Raw genomic sequence first — 15,804 nt, forward strand, 5'->3', positions numbered from 1 at the left:
TGACGCATGCGTACTAAGAAAGAGGACAAGTTACTTCAGCCAGAATTCCGAGCAAAGACGTATTGAGCTTGCATTTAAGTGGTAAAAAGATCTCTACAAAACTATATTACAGATACACACGCTCGATAAGCCGCAAACAACGTCAAAAAATAGTACACCTGTCTATTTTGTTACAAAAGAGAAGAGAGTAGAGTTTACATTTGTGCCCATGCATGCATAAATACAATTACGGCCCTGCTTTACCATAAACATATCTCAGAAAGCTTCATTTTCCACTGATATGCATGCAGCAAATGTAGTGATATTCGATTGCCTCACATAACCCTGAGTTTAGTTCAAATTTGCACCAAACAGGCTTATTGAGTAAATAGATGGTAAAGATGTTTTGAATAATCCGGAGCGCACGGTTGGTCCTCAAACACGGATCCTAAAGGAGCTGCAACAAAAACAGAGTTCAGTTAAACAAAACAACAGCTTTGTAGAATCGTTTTCACTTCCGTGAAATGTTAGGTTCGATTATCAGCCGCTGTTCGCGGGGAATGGAGCCCGCGCTCCTCCCCAGACCAGACACAAAAGAGTGACGGAAATCGAGCCTAGTGAAAAGTAAGCTCTTGAGTTTATTACTGTGGTCCTAACTGTCAAATTTGTGGATGAAACTTTCTTGTGCGGCAATTAGACTGAAATCTGGCGAGTTTCATGCACTGAAACCTTAGTGTTTGATTATTCAAATGACAGCTTTTGAGCAATACTTTCATGGGGTACTTTTTTTATCGTGCTTTACAAGGTGACATATACTTTTAGTCTGTGTATGAAACATTAATGTGACTATTCAAATCACGTTAAGCTATTGAGCAGCACTTTCATGTGGTACTGATTACCACATTTCAGTTTAAAGCTCTAGTGTGTTACTATTCTAATAAATACTGATGAGAAATCTTTCGGGTGGATTGTGGTGGAACTTGTTTCTGAGTCCGTGGAGCGCGCGGCTCAAGGCTCCTGTCATGGTGATGCATCATGTAAGGTTCCAGATCTACTGTTACAAACGGCCAGCGGTGACATTTGAACTTACTTGACAAAGTCTGGTGCCTTTGATATCACGTGCTCAAATTCAGCAAATGAAAGTTGACTATCGTCATCCAGATCAGCCTCGTCAAATATCTGAAAAATCAAAGAAAAACAAGATAAATTCTGGGTGAATAAAACAATGCTTAACATTGACTAAAACATAATTTACAGTTTCCATTTCAACCTTAGGCATCAATACAAACCCAAGGTTACAAAGATGGAGAATAACATTCGAAACACTGTGGCAAAGAACAACAGCAGCAATAACATCAACGACAACAATGTAAATGAAATGTAAACGAGCAGAACAAACTGCTTTAAAGCTCGCACTAAAATCAAACAGCATACTTTTTGGGAGTGTTGATTATAAAATTTTTGACTGTGAACTCAACAGTTCCACTTTACCACAAAGATCCTCTTGTATTTGTACTGGAACATTTTTCTCCCGTTTGCGTTATACATTTTGCTCCCCAAAACGGTGTTTCATAGACTAAATACCGATTTACGACATCCCTGTATCAATTACTAGAACCTCGCTTTGATTGAGACTACGTGCAACCCTACCCCCACCCGCTGGGTAGATCCGTTATATCCAGAAAAGTCTCTAAACAATAACAAACTTTCGCAGAGAGAAGTTATGCCCGAATTAGCACTAATTTTAATTTTATTTACAAAGGGTAAGAAAAAGCCTAAGACAGGGCTGATTGGAGAGCGAGAGTCGCAGCTTTATGTGCCTCCTGGCGCGGAGAGAACGAGCGAACAAAAGAATGAACGAAAGAGCGAACGAACGAACGAACGAACGAACGAACGAACGAACGAACGAACGAACGAACGAACGAACGAACGGAGCGAGCTATAATAAGACGTTTTTTTCTTTGTTTGCTTGTTTTCTGTGTTGTTTTTCTTATAAAGATTAGAAATTAAAGCGCAAAAACAAAGTATAGGTAGCGTCGCTCTAATATTCTTTGCCGCGCATTGTTGATAAGTTCCACATGAATGCCACTCGGATTCACAGGGTCAAAAAAAGAATAGCTTCATTTGTACCTGTTTTACTTATTATATCACTGCTTGAGCAAAGCTACGCAGCGAAAAATACACGAAATTACAAGACTTTATCCGCGAAAGCCCCAGTGTGTTTAATTTTTTTTAATATACAGTGTTGAAATAATTATACGGTCACACTTGGTTTAAGAAGACGCCAACGAGTTTTATAAATTAATATATTTCTAGATTTTGACTCTCGAAGTTACAGACTCTATCAATAATTCAAAACCATCGACTTCTTGAAAATCAACCAAACACTGAAAGTTTTTAAGTTTTTGGTTAAAAACACGTGTCGAAAGGAAAAGAAAATCAGGTTTTCGTTATTTTCATTTTAACGCGCGGTGGCGCCTAAAATTCCACTTCAGTGCTTTCGAACACTTGAAGCACAAAGATTAAAAGTATTGCTCTCCAAAACAAGCTCTTCTCTGCTAAGGTAAGTGAGCAAAAGGCGTCCTTTTGGAACAACTGTAAACAAACAGCAGTTAAAGACACCCAACGGAAGGAAAAGAAATTCTGTTTTTCGTTTTAATTTTAACGCGCCTAAAATTCTGCTTCAGTGCTTTTGAAGTATTGCTCTCCAAAACAAGCTCTTTTGTGTTCAAGTATGTGAGCAAAAGGCGTCCTTTCGGAACAACTGTAAACAAACAGCATCAACCCATATTGTTCTCGCTCAGCAAAGTGTTTAAGAATGCCATTGCTGTGCGAGAATAGAAAAATGTAAAATTTGTATGAAAGGACAACAAAGAGAGAATAAAACCCGCAAGAACATACAAAGATTTTGTGTGATTATTCTGGCTCGATTAATGCACCGCTAGACACCTTTTTTACATTTCACGGACCAAAGAATTGATAAACACCTTGATCTCGTGAAGAAACCACGACATCAAACAACGTTAACTTCATCCACAACGGTCTTCAGGGTGGAAAGAAACTTAAAGAACGTACAAATATCAAGAAATGCCCAGATCGAAAAGAGCTTCCTGCAAAAAGCTGACTAATATTGTTCTATTTTTAGATGCTGACTCTTCTCGTATCATTAAACCATAAACACCAGAAACTTCCAATTATCTGACACCGAGAAATTTTTCACTTGACGAAACAAGACTTGAAACACGAAAGGGAGTGGCTCTTGAGTTACCTTAAGAAACATTACAGAAAGTTGTACAATATTGCAAAACCATCGTTTTTCTGCGCTACCAGAAACATCACAAAACAAAAAAGTTCTTGTGCAAGTCTATTAACATTTAACGGTCCAATGCCGACTGTTTATGGCTGAGCGAGCATAAAACGCGAATATTTAAGCGTCGGAATTAAAAAAAAAATAGAATAAAAAACACCTAAGGGTGGATTGTGCGTGCTTATGTGTTGTGCGCCTTTTTGGCACGCACCGAGCGGTATACTCGCTCGAGATGTTCGGCTATAAATTTGTAACAAGCCTGACCAGACGTAAGACTGTTGACTTTACTCCGTCAGACAGTCCCTTCAAGAGATGTATGAACGTGTTCGATCTGACAGCTCTTGGAATTGGCTCGCTGATAGACGCGGGGCTGTATGTTGTTGTCGGCCAGTTGGCGCACTCCGTGGCCGGCCCAGCTATCATTCTGTCCTTCATGATAGCCGCAATAGCCTCGCTCCTAGCCGGTCTTTGCTACGCGGAGTTTGCATCCAGGGTGAGCCGCGCTGGTTCTGGTTACATCTACACGTACGTAGCCATGGGCGAGATCTTTGCGTTTTTAACAGGCTGGTGCATGATTACGGAGTACGTTCTCTCCGCCGCCTCACTTGCAGTGGCTTGCAGCGAGTACATTAACTTCCTTTGCAACGGTTCAGTATACAAGTACTTTATGGAAGAATTCGGAGTTTGGCATGAACCGGCGCTCGCATCGTTCCCCGATCTCTTAGCCTTCGCGCTGGTTATCATTGCAGTATTAATAATCTGCCTGGGCGTCAAACAATCCAAACTCGTCCTGGATGTCACTGTCATGGGTAATCTACTTGTGGTGACTTTTATCATCTTTGTTGGAGCTTACTATTCAGATGCTAGCAACTGGTCGAGCATGGAAAAGTTTGCGCCGTACGGATGGGGTGGAATACTTACAGCCGCGTCTAGCTGTTTCTACTGTTTTACTGGGTTTGACACTATTACAACCGCGAGCGAGGAAGCCATCAACCCAAACGTGTCTGTACCACTGGCTATTCTGCTGTCATTAGGAGTGAGCCTGCTGGTTTACATCGGCGTCATCATAGTGCTCACTATGATGGTTCCTTATTACCAGTTGAAAGACCTCGCGCCTATTGCCGAAGCATTCACCGCACGGGCCTTCAACGTTTCCAAGTACATCGTGTCTACTGGCGCCTTGTGCTCCATGTTGAGTAGCCTGCTGGCTGCGTGCTTTGCTACCCCTCGTCTGATTTACTCAATCGCCTACGACGGTCTCATCTTCGGCTGTTTTACTAAAATGGACGAGGACAGGAAGATGCCTTTGCGTGCCGTGGCCGTCAGCGGAATACTGAGCGCGCTTCTGGCGTTTCTGTTCGACATGGCACAGTTGGTGGAAATGGTGTCAATCATGACTCTCACAACATACACCATGGTGGCTTTGTCAGTGATTCTCACTCGCTACCAGCCGAACCTGGAATTTGTCGCTAGCGACGCGCAACTCACTGAACGAACGCAATCTTGGCTTCGAACTTTATTTAGGAAACGAAAAAAAGGACCGAGCAAAACTTCATACGAGAAACTTCCGCAGTCAGGACATGACAGTGTCACGACAGCATGTCACGCAAGTCCAAGCGAGTGTTCAAACACTGTAGCCAATGCCACGGTAACAATTATGATGTTGGCAATGCTCGCTCTGTGCGTTTATCTCAAAATCTGGATCACGGGCAAAGGCGATATAGAAGCCGTGTCAATCTTCGCTGTGACGGTTAGCGCGTTCGTCACAATAACTTGTCTGATAGTTCTGCAGTTGCAGCCAAAGAACCGAGTGACGTTTTCATTCATGGTTCCTTGCGTTCCTCTTCTTCCCGCGTTCAGTATATTCATCAACTTATTGCTGTTGACCCTCCTTCATCCACTAACCTACGTACGCTTCGCAATGTGGATAACAATAGGTAAGGTGCCCACTTTCCTTTTCACCTTTATTGATGTCACGACTATTAGGTACATAATTTTTTAATGGTTTAATACGACAGAAAAAGAATCAAAAGTTGGAATTACACCATGCACGAGCTAGGATGGCTAAGGTTAAACGAAGACTGACATGGATTGCAAAGTTCAAAAAAATATTTTTTAACGTTTGTATGATGAGTCTACCAGAGCAGATCGTTGCTTCTATTCAGAAGAAATGCAAATTTGTGACGTGGGTAGGGATTCTCAACCATCTTATTTTTAAAACCTTTGTTTTCTCTGTTTTAACAACATGCCTCCCTCTAAGCCAAGCATGAGTCCAGTAAAATTATGCATTTACATTCTTTTTGCTTATAAAAGTAGTTTATAGCTGACTCAAACAACATTAAATTTATTTGAAATATCTGCAACAAAACTCGGGATATGGAAAACTTACTCAATTTGACTGGTATACGATCGGGAGAAAAGAACCAATGCTTGATTCACTTTCGGAAAATCTACAATATTTGTTTGAATTTACAATCCAGTGATTTATGGTGACAGCTAAATTATTAGCAACGCTTCGCTTGTCGGCTTCCCTGTATTGTATAAATGGAACAAAAATACATTGTATTCCAAGATTGAAAAAACCCTTTTAAATGTTATGCATGCATAAGCAATAGGCGAGGATATTGGATGTAAGAACTTTTTGTCCGAGACTAATCCAGTAGCATCGGTTTACCATCTGCAAGATCTATTATGCAATAAGTTTGGAAAGCTATGGCGTTTATAGACAGCTTAGCTAACTTAAGTTCTAACTAAAGTTTTTTGTCTGCTGGAACATCGGGCCAAAAGAAACAATGGGTCTGGAGTAAGCACAACAAGTTATACAGAAACAGAGTCTGTTATCACAACTGAGGGAAAATGACGATAACACATGGCGGCATTGCATATAGCTTCAAGACTCTTCAAGAGAAATGCCGCTATTTGAAATGTTATCAATATTTTGAGGGTTGCAGTGAAAATATTTTCGCCCGCCACACCCTGTCGTTTACAAAAACCTCAACGAAGGTCACAAAAGCAATATTCTGAGCGTACAGCCGTAACAAGCCGCTTTCTAGAACGAATCACTGAACCGGTGAAGTGGAAAAACTAAAAAATACTACACAATGGCAAGCTAAAAGAGTGCATTTTTCTTCGCTTTTAACAGTGTTATTTTACAAAGCTTTTCTTTTCGTCCTTGGAACGAAACAAAACTAAACTATGCAACCAACAGAAGGTACGACTCGAAAAGCAAATGACAACGAATTAGCCATGCGAGAAAAAGTAGCGTCTTTTAAATAATTACTTCAATCACAAGCCGCCCTCTAGAACGAATCACGGAACCTGCGAAGTGGAAAACTAGAAAACAGTATTCAATAGTCACAATGGCAAGCTGTGGGTGTGCATCTTTCTTCGCCTTATTTTTAATAACACATTACAGATATTTACAAGGCTTTTCTTTCGGTCCTTGAAACCTAATCGAAACGAGACCAAACTAGGTCACCAACATACTATAAGTAAAATGGTACCACTCGAAAAGCAAATGACAACGAATCAGCCATGCGAGAAAAAGTAACGCCCTTTAAATAATTACTTCAGTCTCCCTGCGTGAGTCGGTCGGCATAAATTTGGAAAACAATAAGAAGCAGAATGCTAGGTTCAAGAGAGAAGTACCTTTACGTTTAGAAAATAAAATTCAACTAGGAAGTGCGTTGCTGTTAGGAAGTGTAAAATATCCCAGTTGACAACTAAACAGTTGACTCAACTGTTCAAAAAAGGTTTAGGATGATAAAATAGGTTAAGCCTTTACGTAATTATCATACGCTCTTTTGTGTTTCAGGAATGTTTGTGTACTTTCTGTATGGATACCACAATAGCATTGAAGGCAACAAGCCCAAGTCTATTGAATTGGAACTTGATCCAATCCCTTCAATACCTGTCACTGAGACAAGTGCTAATCTTCCTTTGAAGAGACCTGAGTGGTTACAATACGATCAACAAGAGAGTTAAGACTGCTGGACAGTCTGTTCTCTCTTAAAACATGGTATAACTCTTAATGAAGGGCGATGTGAAACACCAGTCAGCTCCTCAGTGAAGCACATGCACCTTAACTACATGCCAGCAGAGAGTCAACAATCACTGAGTTGCTACGCTATTTTGAGGAGCAGTGCAAAATGAACAACAAAATCCATCACTTAAAGATTTCCTAAATTGAGTTTCCTTACCCTGTAGTTTGAAAATTAAAGACAGATTGCTTTGCAGCTGGGAGTCGAATAGTAATACATGTAGCTTTTAGTTCTTAATTTGTATAATTATTTAGAAAACTAATTTCATTAAAATTTCTAAAAAAAAGCTTCTGACTGTGTATTGATAGCAAAGGCAGATACTGTATGCGATATTAAGGTGGCTGACAACAGTTTCCAGGACGATTCCAGGGCTTTGACTTTGATGGGTCATTATAACCATTTTTTACCAGTTGATGTTACAATCACAATATCAAAAAAAACTGTTCAATCATTGGTGAACACACTGTTATCATTTTCCAACACAATAGGCTACCATAGCAACAGTATGACCTGCTAAAACCACCCTTAAATTTACCTTTAACTGCTAATAACTCAAAAACGAGCTCAGTGACCCCATTTTTTATTGCTGAAATTAGATTAGCAGGTAAGATAAAACTTTTGGCAAGTTAAAAATTCTGTACATAGGGTTCAGAGCCACCTTAAATTTTCGAACAGCCAGTGAAAAAGAGAGGGTTCAGTAGGGTTAAGGCTATAACCCTTGCAATACTGATAATTTCAAAGCTTTTAACTGACCACTGGCAGCCAGTTTATTCTTTCAAATCTGCTTTAACCTCTTTCACAGGAAGCAGCTTTCATTTTCAATTAATATGTAAATTGTTAAGATGGTTGATATCCATGACACAACAGCCTGCATCAAAACCTGTCGCAACTTTAAAATGAATTCCCCTGTTTCTCTGACATTTCCCTGAATTGGACAAGGAATTTAGAATTTATCCATCAAGAGACCAAACACCAATTTCTCTGACGCTTTTTGACCTGTAGCAATCCAAGGTAGCTAATCAGCTTGCAAATTTGCCAGAAGAGCACAAGTCTGCTTTTTTCTAGGATGCCGTGCAGCAGAGTCATGTCAAAGATCAACTAGTCTGTAATTTGGAGCTCTGTGGTTCAAGCCCTCCACCCATACCACAAGTACATGTAGCTTGATACGTTTCTTGGTGTTCCCAAGGTCAACTTCTCAGCCACACCATCTACAAGCCTTTCTTATATATTAAAATGCTCTCTCTGTGTCTGAGGTCTTGGGTTCATAAAATTTAATGTACCTGATAAAACCTTATGTCATAAAAACGTTTGTGAAACTAAACCATGAAGTACTCCATTGCTCTTTATAGCATACAGGTAGTGTTATGTTGATTGCTAGTGAAGACTAACTGATTACCTTTTGAATCAAAGCATTAACATTTTCATCAGACAATCTCTGTTCACCGCACAGTCGCTGGATAACTCGTTTTAAATCATTCTCACAGATGTAATCATCCTCATTGAAATCTGAAAATGAAAGCAAAGGCTTTTATCGCACTAAATTTTACAGGCTTCATTCCCCTTTTCCAGCATTTTACAATAATGATAAGAATTTTTTTTGGCATTTGCAGTCCAAAGTTGTGGCTCTCAAAATCTTTCAGCTGTTTGACGAAATGAGACACACAGACAGCCACTGCACCACAAGTCCTCAATCCCAAGAAGACACCCATATACTAAACATGCATCTAACAAACAGAAAACTTGTATACTACAACCACAAAAAAATTAAGGGCATTCAATGTATTTGAAATCTGACAAGGGTCAAATCTGATCGCTCATAAATACTACTGCATACACTTTCTAAAGCCCTGATGACCATGCACCTTGAATAGGTTTAGTGAAATATAACCCTTATTACCTAACACAATGACAAGTTGATGGGGATAAGGTGATCACAGTGTCTACATCAAAGATCACACAAAAGAACACAACACTTGCTCAGACTAAGACAATGGCAAGGAGTCTGTGGAAGGCACCAAAACGAAGTTGGAATTGAAATCACCATACCATCCTACCCCCTCTGGCTCTGTAATAACATTGTCAGATGAAAAGCTAACAAACAAACCTACCATAAATTCTAAAGGCATATTCCACTTTCACACTCTTGGGGGCCTACAGCAAAAAGGTTAAGGTTAGAGTCTTTCCAAGTCACATCATAGAAGTTTGAGAAAACTGGACTCTCCTTCCAGGAAAAAATGTCTCATAATTATTACTATAATCACGATTCAAAACCAAGACTAATGAATACAATTTAACTAACACAATAATGTTGTGTTTCAGTTTCTACAAGATTTTGTTAAAAAGTTACATGATGAATTGCACTCTATCTTCAGATATCAGCTTTTCATTGAAACCCATACTGATACAAATGAAATACACTTAATAACAGATTAAAACTGTTAGTATTCCAAGTAAGTTTGTAAACTCACATTTTCACTGAACACTGACATCATATCCAAGAAATCTTCAAATGTGAGTTCACCATCCTTTGATGATGAAAACACTTTGCAAATTCTGTCTTTGAAAGGATTCACCTGCATAGAAACAGACATCACTGTACAAACATCCAAAGATTTAAACAGCGACCATGGTTACTAGATTACAGTGTGATAAGCTACCTGTACAGTCTACCATGCAACTGACACTGTGCAGGCTAGTATTTATTTACTGGTTTACACCACAATTTCAGTGTTAAATAATAACATTAGTTACTATTTATATCATGGTAATAGATGTCCAACAGTAGCAATTAAATAATGAAAGAATGAAAGATGCAAATGCAACCATACTACTACTGGAAACATGACCTGAAAAAATTTCAGGCCCTGAATGGGATTCGAACCCACGACCTTTGCGTTACCGGTGCAATGCTCTACCAACTGAGCTATCAAAGCCATATGAGAGCGGTCGTGTGTGGGTTCAGCCCTATATGTTCAGTGGACGTAATACTCCGCTCAAGTATATGAATTCCATGGTAATAGATGTCCAACAGTAGCAATTAAATAATGAAAGAATGAAAGATGCGAATGCAGCCTTAATACTACTGGAAAAATGACCTGAAGAAATTTCAGGCTCTGAACGGGAGTCGAACCCACGACCTTTGCATTACCAGTGCAATGCTCTGCCTACTGAGCTATCAAAGCCACATGAGAGCAGTCGTGTGTCAGTTCAGCCCTATATGTTCAGTGGATGTAATACTCGGCTCAAGTATATGAATTCGCCAGCACTTCCAGCAGTTATAAAATGATAATTATAATAGTTATGACATAACTGCTTAATCCCTGTTGATTAAGTTGTGGTCATTTTCAGGTCATAACAGGTTGCCACAGCAACCATAACCTGTGAAAAACGCTTAAACTTTACAATGGAATCCCACGTTACGGTCACCTCATTAATACAGTGGCCTTGCTATTATGGTCACTTGTTTTTGCCGCATCAAAACGCCCATTCCTTTTCTTTTAAGAAAACCCTGTTAATGCAACCACCTCATTAATAAAGCCACACTCTGAAATCCCAATTAGTATAATCCTTTGTAATTTTACCCTGTTTATATGGCCAGTCAAGCCAATTATGTTCATCTTGCCATTGTTAATATTGCAAGTAGTGATTAAAGTTTCAAGTTTTACAAAATTATACCAGCATTCCATATACTTCTTACAGAACAGTTGTTTAGAAGCACAACTGTGATATGTCTGTTAATCAAGACGTCACTCAATGAAGACCAATCATGAAATTTGACACTACCCTGTTAATACAGCCTCCCTGTTAATATGGCCAAATATTCATGGCCCATTGGTGACAGTATTAACAGGGTTCCACTGTACATGTAACTTTAAATGCCCATAACTTGAAAATGAGTTCCCCATATTTTAGTTAAGGTATGCCTACCACTACCTCTACGATTTCAAGATACACGTACTTGGAACAATTGTCTCATCTGAACTTATCTGCACCTTTAACTGCTATTATTATACATTGTAGTCACCATCTGTCTTCTCATTGGCTAAAAGCATACAGTTAATTCTGGGAAACAGCACAACCTACAGATTCACTAATCTGCTAATTCACTAATCTTCTAATTCACTAATAATTCACTAATCTGCTAGCAGATTAGTGAATAATCCATAGGTTGCACACACAATGCATGATTTCCAAGAGCAATGTCAAGTTCACGTAAGAACATGGCTTGTCAAAAATAAACTGTGTTCAGTGCGATAATGCATTTGTCGTTATTTCACTTTCAATTATGAGATTCGGTTTTTGTGATATCTGAAATAATCAAAGTCTCAGTTAGTGTTATCAGCCTCAGCCTTCAGCTTCAGCTGATAACACTTACCTGACCTTGATTATTCCGGATATCACAAAAACCTCATCCAATAATTGTTTAAAATTTACTCATGACAAAACTTTTGACTTAATATACACATACCCTTAGTTCTGGCAAGGTCATGATCTTTCTTGAAGAAAGTTTTGCATTCTTGTCAGCCCTCACAGCATCTGGGTCAAGTTGTTCAAACCTTTTATGACAACTAAGGAATTAAAATAAAACAACATCCTTTACTTTTACTTGGATTTTCCTAAGCTTGCATATATACACGTAGTACCATTGGAGTGATAAAAGAAATACTATCACATTATTAAAGCAGTGACATGGGCAAGCTAAAAGTGACAAATAGGACAAGGTCTCCTTGACCAAAAGCACCTTCCTGCTTTGGTTAAAGTGCACCTAATCCCTCCAATTTTTTTTTTTCGCTAAAACGAATCCACTTGTTATTTGAAGCATTTGGGCGAAAACATTTTTGAATTTGGTTGAATCCTCGATTTTCTATGCCCTTTCAAAGTCACGCCTGAAGTGTTACACGACCACGTTTCAGGGAGTCTGGGGCGGCGGTTGCTGATGACGTCTACCCAGGAACCAAACACAATGGCGCCTCAGTCAGCTCTCTGCATTTGCTCGAGAAAATCGAAAACAAAACTAATCCTTCCAATATATTTTGGGACTAAAACGTCTAAGTTTTGTTTCAGAATCATTTCTTTTTCGTCACTGGAGTCAGAGTTAGGTTTCGATTCGGAAGACAACGAAATAAACTGCGATCAAGCACGTTCGACAATAATTGTGAACCCACTACTTAGAGCTTTGAGAACAATTTGCAATATTTCAAGCAACGATGGGGAAGACTTCTTTGCGGACGAGCTGCCCGTTTACATTTGTCCTTAGCGAGAATGTATTTTGTCAAGGTACTGTATGGTTGTTCTATTAAATCCAGTTTGTGTTTTACTTTCTGGAATACTTCATGTTTATAAGAGCGACATAAGTATTGCAGTTTTCGAGACTTGATTACTCCAAAACACTGGCTTCGATTGATTGAAAATCATAGAATTGTTTGGAACTGTATTTTTGAAGCTGCGGGAAGCAAAGGCGGAAGGAAACATTTCATACAATTACCGATTTCACATTGTCACACGTTTTAAGTCGTAACTCCAAATAACCAATGTAAATTTTTCTCAAAGTTTGCAAAAAATTTGTCAGATAAGCGAAAAGGATGTGTTCCCTAAGCGGTCCGCAGATAATGTTACGCGGTGACATTTTTGACACTATTGCATAGAATGTTTATCGCACTGCTGATTTCCAAACCTTCTAAAAACTCTGTGAGTGTAACAATTTTGTTATCATGTAATTCTAAAGGATTAATCTTCGACTTTTATCTAAATCAAAAGAGAAATAAGTGCTGGTTGGTGGCCTACAGTTGCGACCTATTTACACATCAGTATATTTGGTCGTAACACTTCTTGATTGATCACTCAACTTTGCCAGCTATTTTATAAATACTGCGGGACTGGAAGATATAGGTTGTCAGTAGTATTTCGACAAATTGCTGGTTGCATTTGGCTTTAAGCAGAAAATTTTGAAAATAGCGTTTGAAAGTCTGCGGAACAAATTCCAGTGAGAGTTCTTTAATGGTTCTCACAGACTCAGTTCGCTGTTTCGGTTCAACAAAATCAACCATCGTTTATGTCTTTATTGTTCCATTGACCAATCATCGCCAGTAAATTGTACAGGATATCTTTTTTAGATCTGGGATATTGCTGCAACAGCCGATAGCACTTCTGGAAGGCATTTCTGCGCACTTTTCGAATGTGTATTGCACCATCCTGAAGGAAATGAGAGGACGTCAGATATTCGACCTTCCTAGGTAGACGTCACAACAGCCGCTGGACCCATTCTCCTCAAACTCAGTCGTGAAACAAAATGGAGGTGTTTTGGAGCTATTTTCGAGATTTCATCGGGGCACAGAAAATCGAGGATTTAACCGAATCCAGAAATTTTTTCGCAGAAGTATTTCAAATAACATGTAGATTCATTTTAGCGGAAAAAATTTTGGGGGTTAGCTGCACTTTAACAACCTCACAAACCCATTTGTTGAGACACTAAATCACTACACATTTCACCAATTGTATAGAAAGTACTTTTACAAGAGTACAGTGTATAACCTAGTTTTGACATGCAACAAACTGATTGCCATTTTCATTACAGATGGTAATGATGTAAGTCAGGTGTATTACTTTTGCAGGCCATGAGCAACTATAAAAAAACATGAAGTTCTGACTGTCCATGTTTAAAGTCCAAGGATTGGATCTGTCTTACCTATATAACTGAGTACCAGTCACAGACTAAATCAAAACTACAGTCGAACCTCTCCACAACAGCCACCTTGGGGACAGAGGAAAGGGGCCATTGTAGAGAGGTGGCCTTTAATGGGAGGTAGGGGTGTAATGTGACACCTGTTTTTTTTTTTTTTTTGAGAGGGAACAACATTTTTACTCAAAAAATGCTTATTTTAGCACATATAAATCAAACTGTATCAATCAAACAGAAACTAACAGAAACAGAGATCAACGGCACATGGTACAGATCAAGTTTGGTGACCTTTGACAATAAAAAAATGTGGTTTTGTGTGCACCATTTGTCAGTCATTGACTAACTGGCCATTCAGTAGAGAGGTTGCTTTGGCAGTTGGGACGAGTTTTAGCAGCCCAAGGCTGTGATCTAGCAGAGCCCAGACACCTCAGGTGACAGAAATTTTCCACTAGATGGTCTAACCAGGAAGGCAAAATTGTCCACACAACAGGTCAATTTGCCCGGTGGCTGGCCCTTAATAAAACCCCTGCCCTGGTGAAAAACGCTGCAGAATCTCTGAGGATATTACAAGATCTTTAAAGACCTTCTATACATCCTTGAAGATACAGATCATTGGAGGGTTTTAGGCTGGTTTCACCTTTTCAGTTCACTATGTTCGAGTTCTCTACATGTTCGCTGTACCCACAGGTCAAGTTTTCACTACCTCAGCTAACTGAGTTTGGCTCAGCAGTGCATAAAAGAATGAGGAATACTCTACATGCGTGTTAATTCTTACACCTAGAAATTTAGAAGCGTCAGCTAGTAGTGTACAGTTGCACTGACTTTGATACAGTTTAGTTTTACAAAGTTTTAGCTTATTGATAGTAGTGAATGCAAATTAAACAGGTAGCGAGCTGGACATTGTGTGTAATGAACATGTAGTGAGCCTGAATATAGCAAACTTGACAGGTAGCAAAACTGGCTGTTACCCTTTGGAGGATTGTTAAAAATCTGTGCATGATCTTGTAAAGTTCTTAAACGAAAGATCTTGTGAAGATCTCTCTAAGGATCCTCTCAGATCTTCAAAGATCTTGGCAAACTATGTTTTGCATTACATTCAGAGCTTCAAGGCAAATTATGTGGTTGCCCAACGTATACATTTGTAGACACGAAAATAATTAAATTTACATGTAAAAACGCCATAACATGACACCACATTTAATATACGTATGTATTCATTGCCTGGATTCCTGTGACAAACTATCACTGCCTAGATACCCTAGGTACTCTGTTAAAGTCATCTTTATATCAGAATGCCTCACAAAATTCAGAATCTGCTTAGCTGGTTTTCCACTTCCAAAATTGTCAAGTTTGTACTAAGCTACATTTTGTGTATAAGCTTATGGTGCTTATGTTTCGAAAACTAGCCCGTTAACCATTAGAATTATGTGCAGTTGACGCACACAAAACATCAACCTAATAAAATTACTACAAGCACTGTAACACTACATGGCTTCCCCAAGAAATAAAAGAAAACAGCAATAAACTTACTGTAAGATTTCCTTTTGTGTAAAATACGTCAGTTCCTATAACCATATAAACACATTCAAATTGCAAATTAACACCGCCATGAAAACTCCCCAAAATACAGAAATAACACTATGGGGAAAACCCGAAACAACAGAAGTATCTAATATGACTAGAAACGGTTATTTCACCTGGTAATCTTTAAGTTCTTCTTCCGTGAATTGGGAATGATGGCCCCCCATCTTGGACGAAACGGACAAAACAAGGAAAATTGTAATGACGTCAGGTCAGCC

The 15,804-nt window shown here is 39.0% G+C and overlaps 2 protein-coding genes across 2 annotated transcripts; one reads left to right on the top strand and one right to left on the bottom strand.

Annotated features, from left to right (window-relative positions):
- Positions 1 to 45: 45 nt before the first annotated feature.
- On the bottom strand, positions 46 to 15,804 carry LOC110044351 (calcium and integrin-binding family member 2-like). Its single transcript, XM_089279735.1, has 8 exons — positions 15,703 to 15,804; positions 15,536 to 15,570; positions 11,795 to 11,894; positions 9,795 to 9,899; positions 9,435 to 9,477; positions 8,723 to 8,832; positions 1,070 to 1,158; positions 46 to 436 (listed from the first exon to the last, which is right to left on the bottom strand). The coding sequence occupies exons 1-8, from the start codon at positions 15,751 to 15,753 to the stop codon at positions 415 to 417; spliced, it is 555 nt and encodes a 184-aa protein (XP_089135861.1). The 5' UTR covers positions 15,754 to 15,804; the 3' UTR covers positions 46 to 414.
- Positions 3,443 to 7,766, top strand: LOC110044348 (cationic amino acid transporter 2-like). Its single transcript, XM_020749883.2, has 2 exons — positions 3,443 to 5,223; positions 7,101 to 7,766. Exons 1-2 carry the CDS (start codon positions 3,519 to 3,521, stop codon positions 7,268 to 7,270), a joined length of 1,875 nt encoding a protein of 624 aa, XP_020605542.2. The 5' UTR covers positions 3,443 to 3,518; the 3' UTR covers positions 7,271 to 7,766.

Source organism: Orbicella faveolata, unplaced genomic scaffold, assembly GCF_042242905.1.
Source record: "Orbicella faveolata isolate gen_17 unplaced genomic scaffold, um_ofav_v1 contig_47, whole genome shotgun sequence".
Lineage (NCBI taxonomy): Eukaryota > Metazoa > Cnidaria > Anthozoa > Scleractinia > Merulinidae > Orbicella > Orbicella faveolata.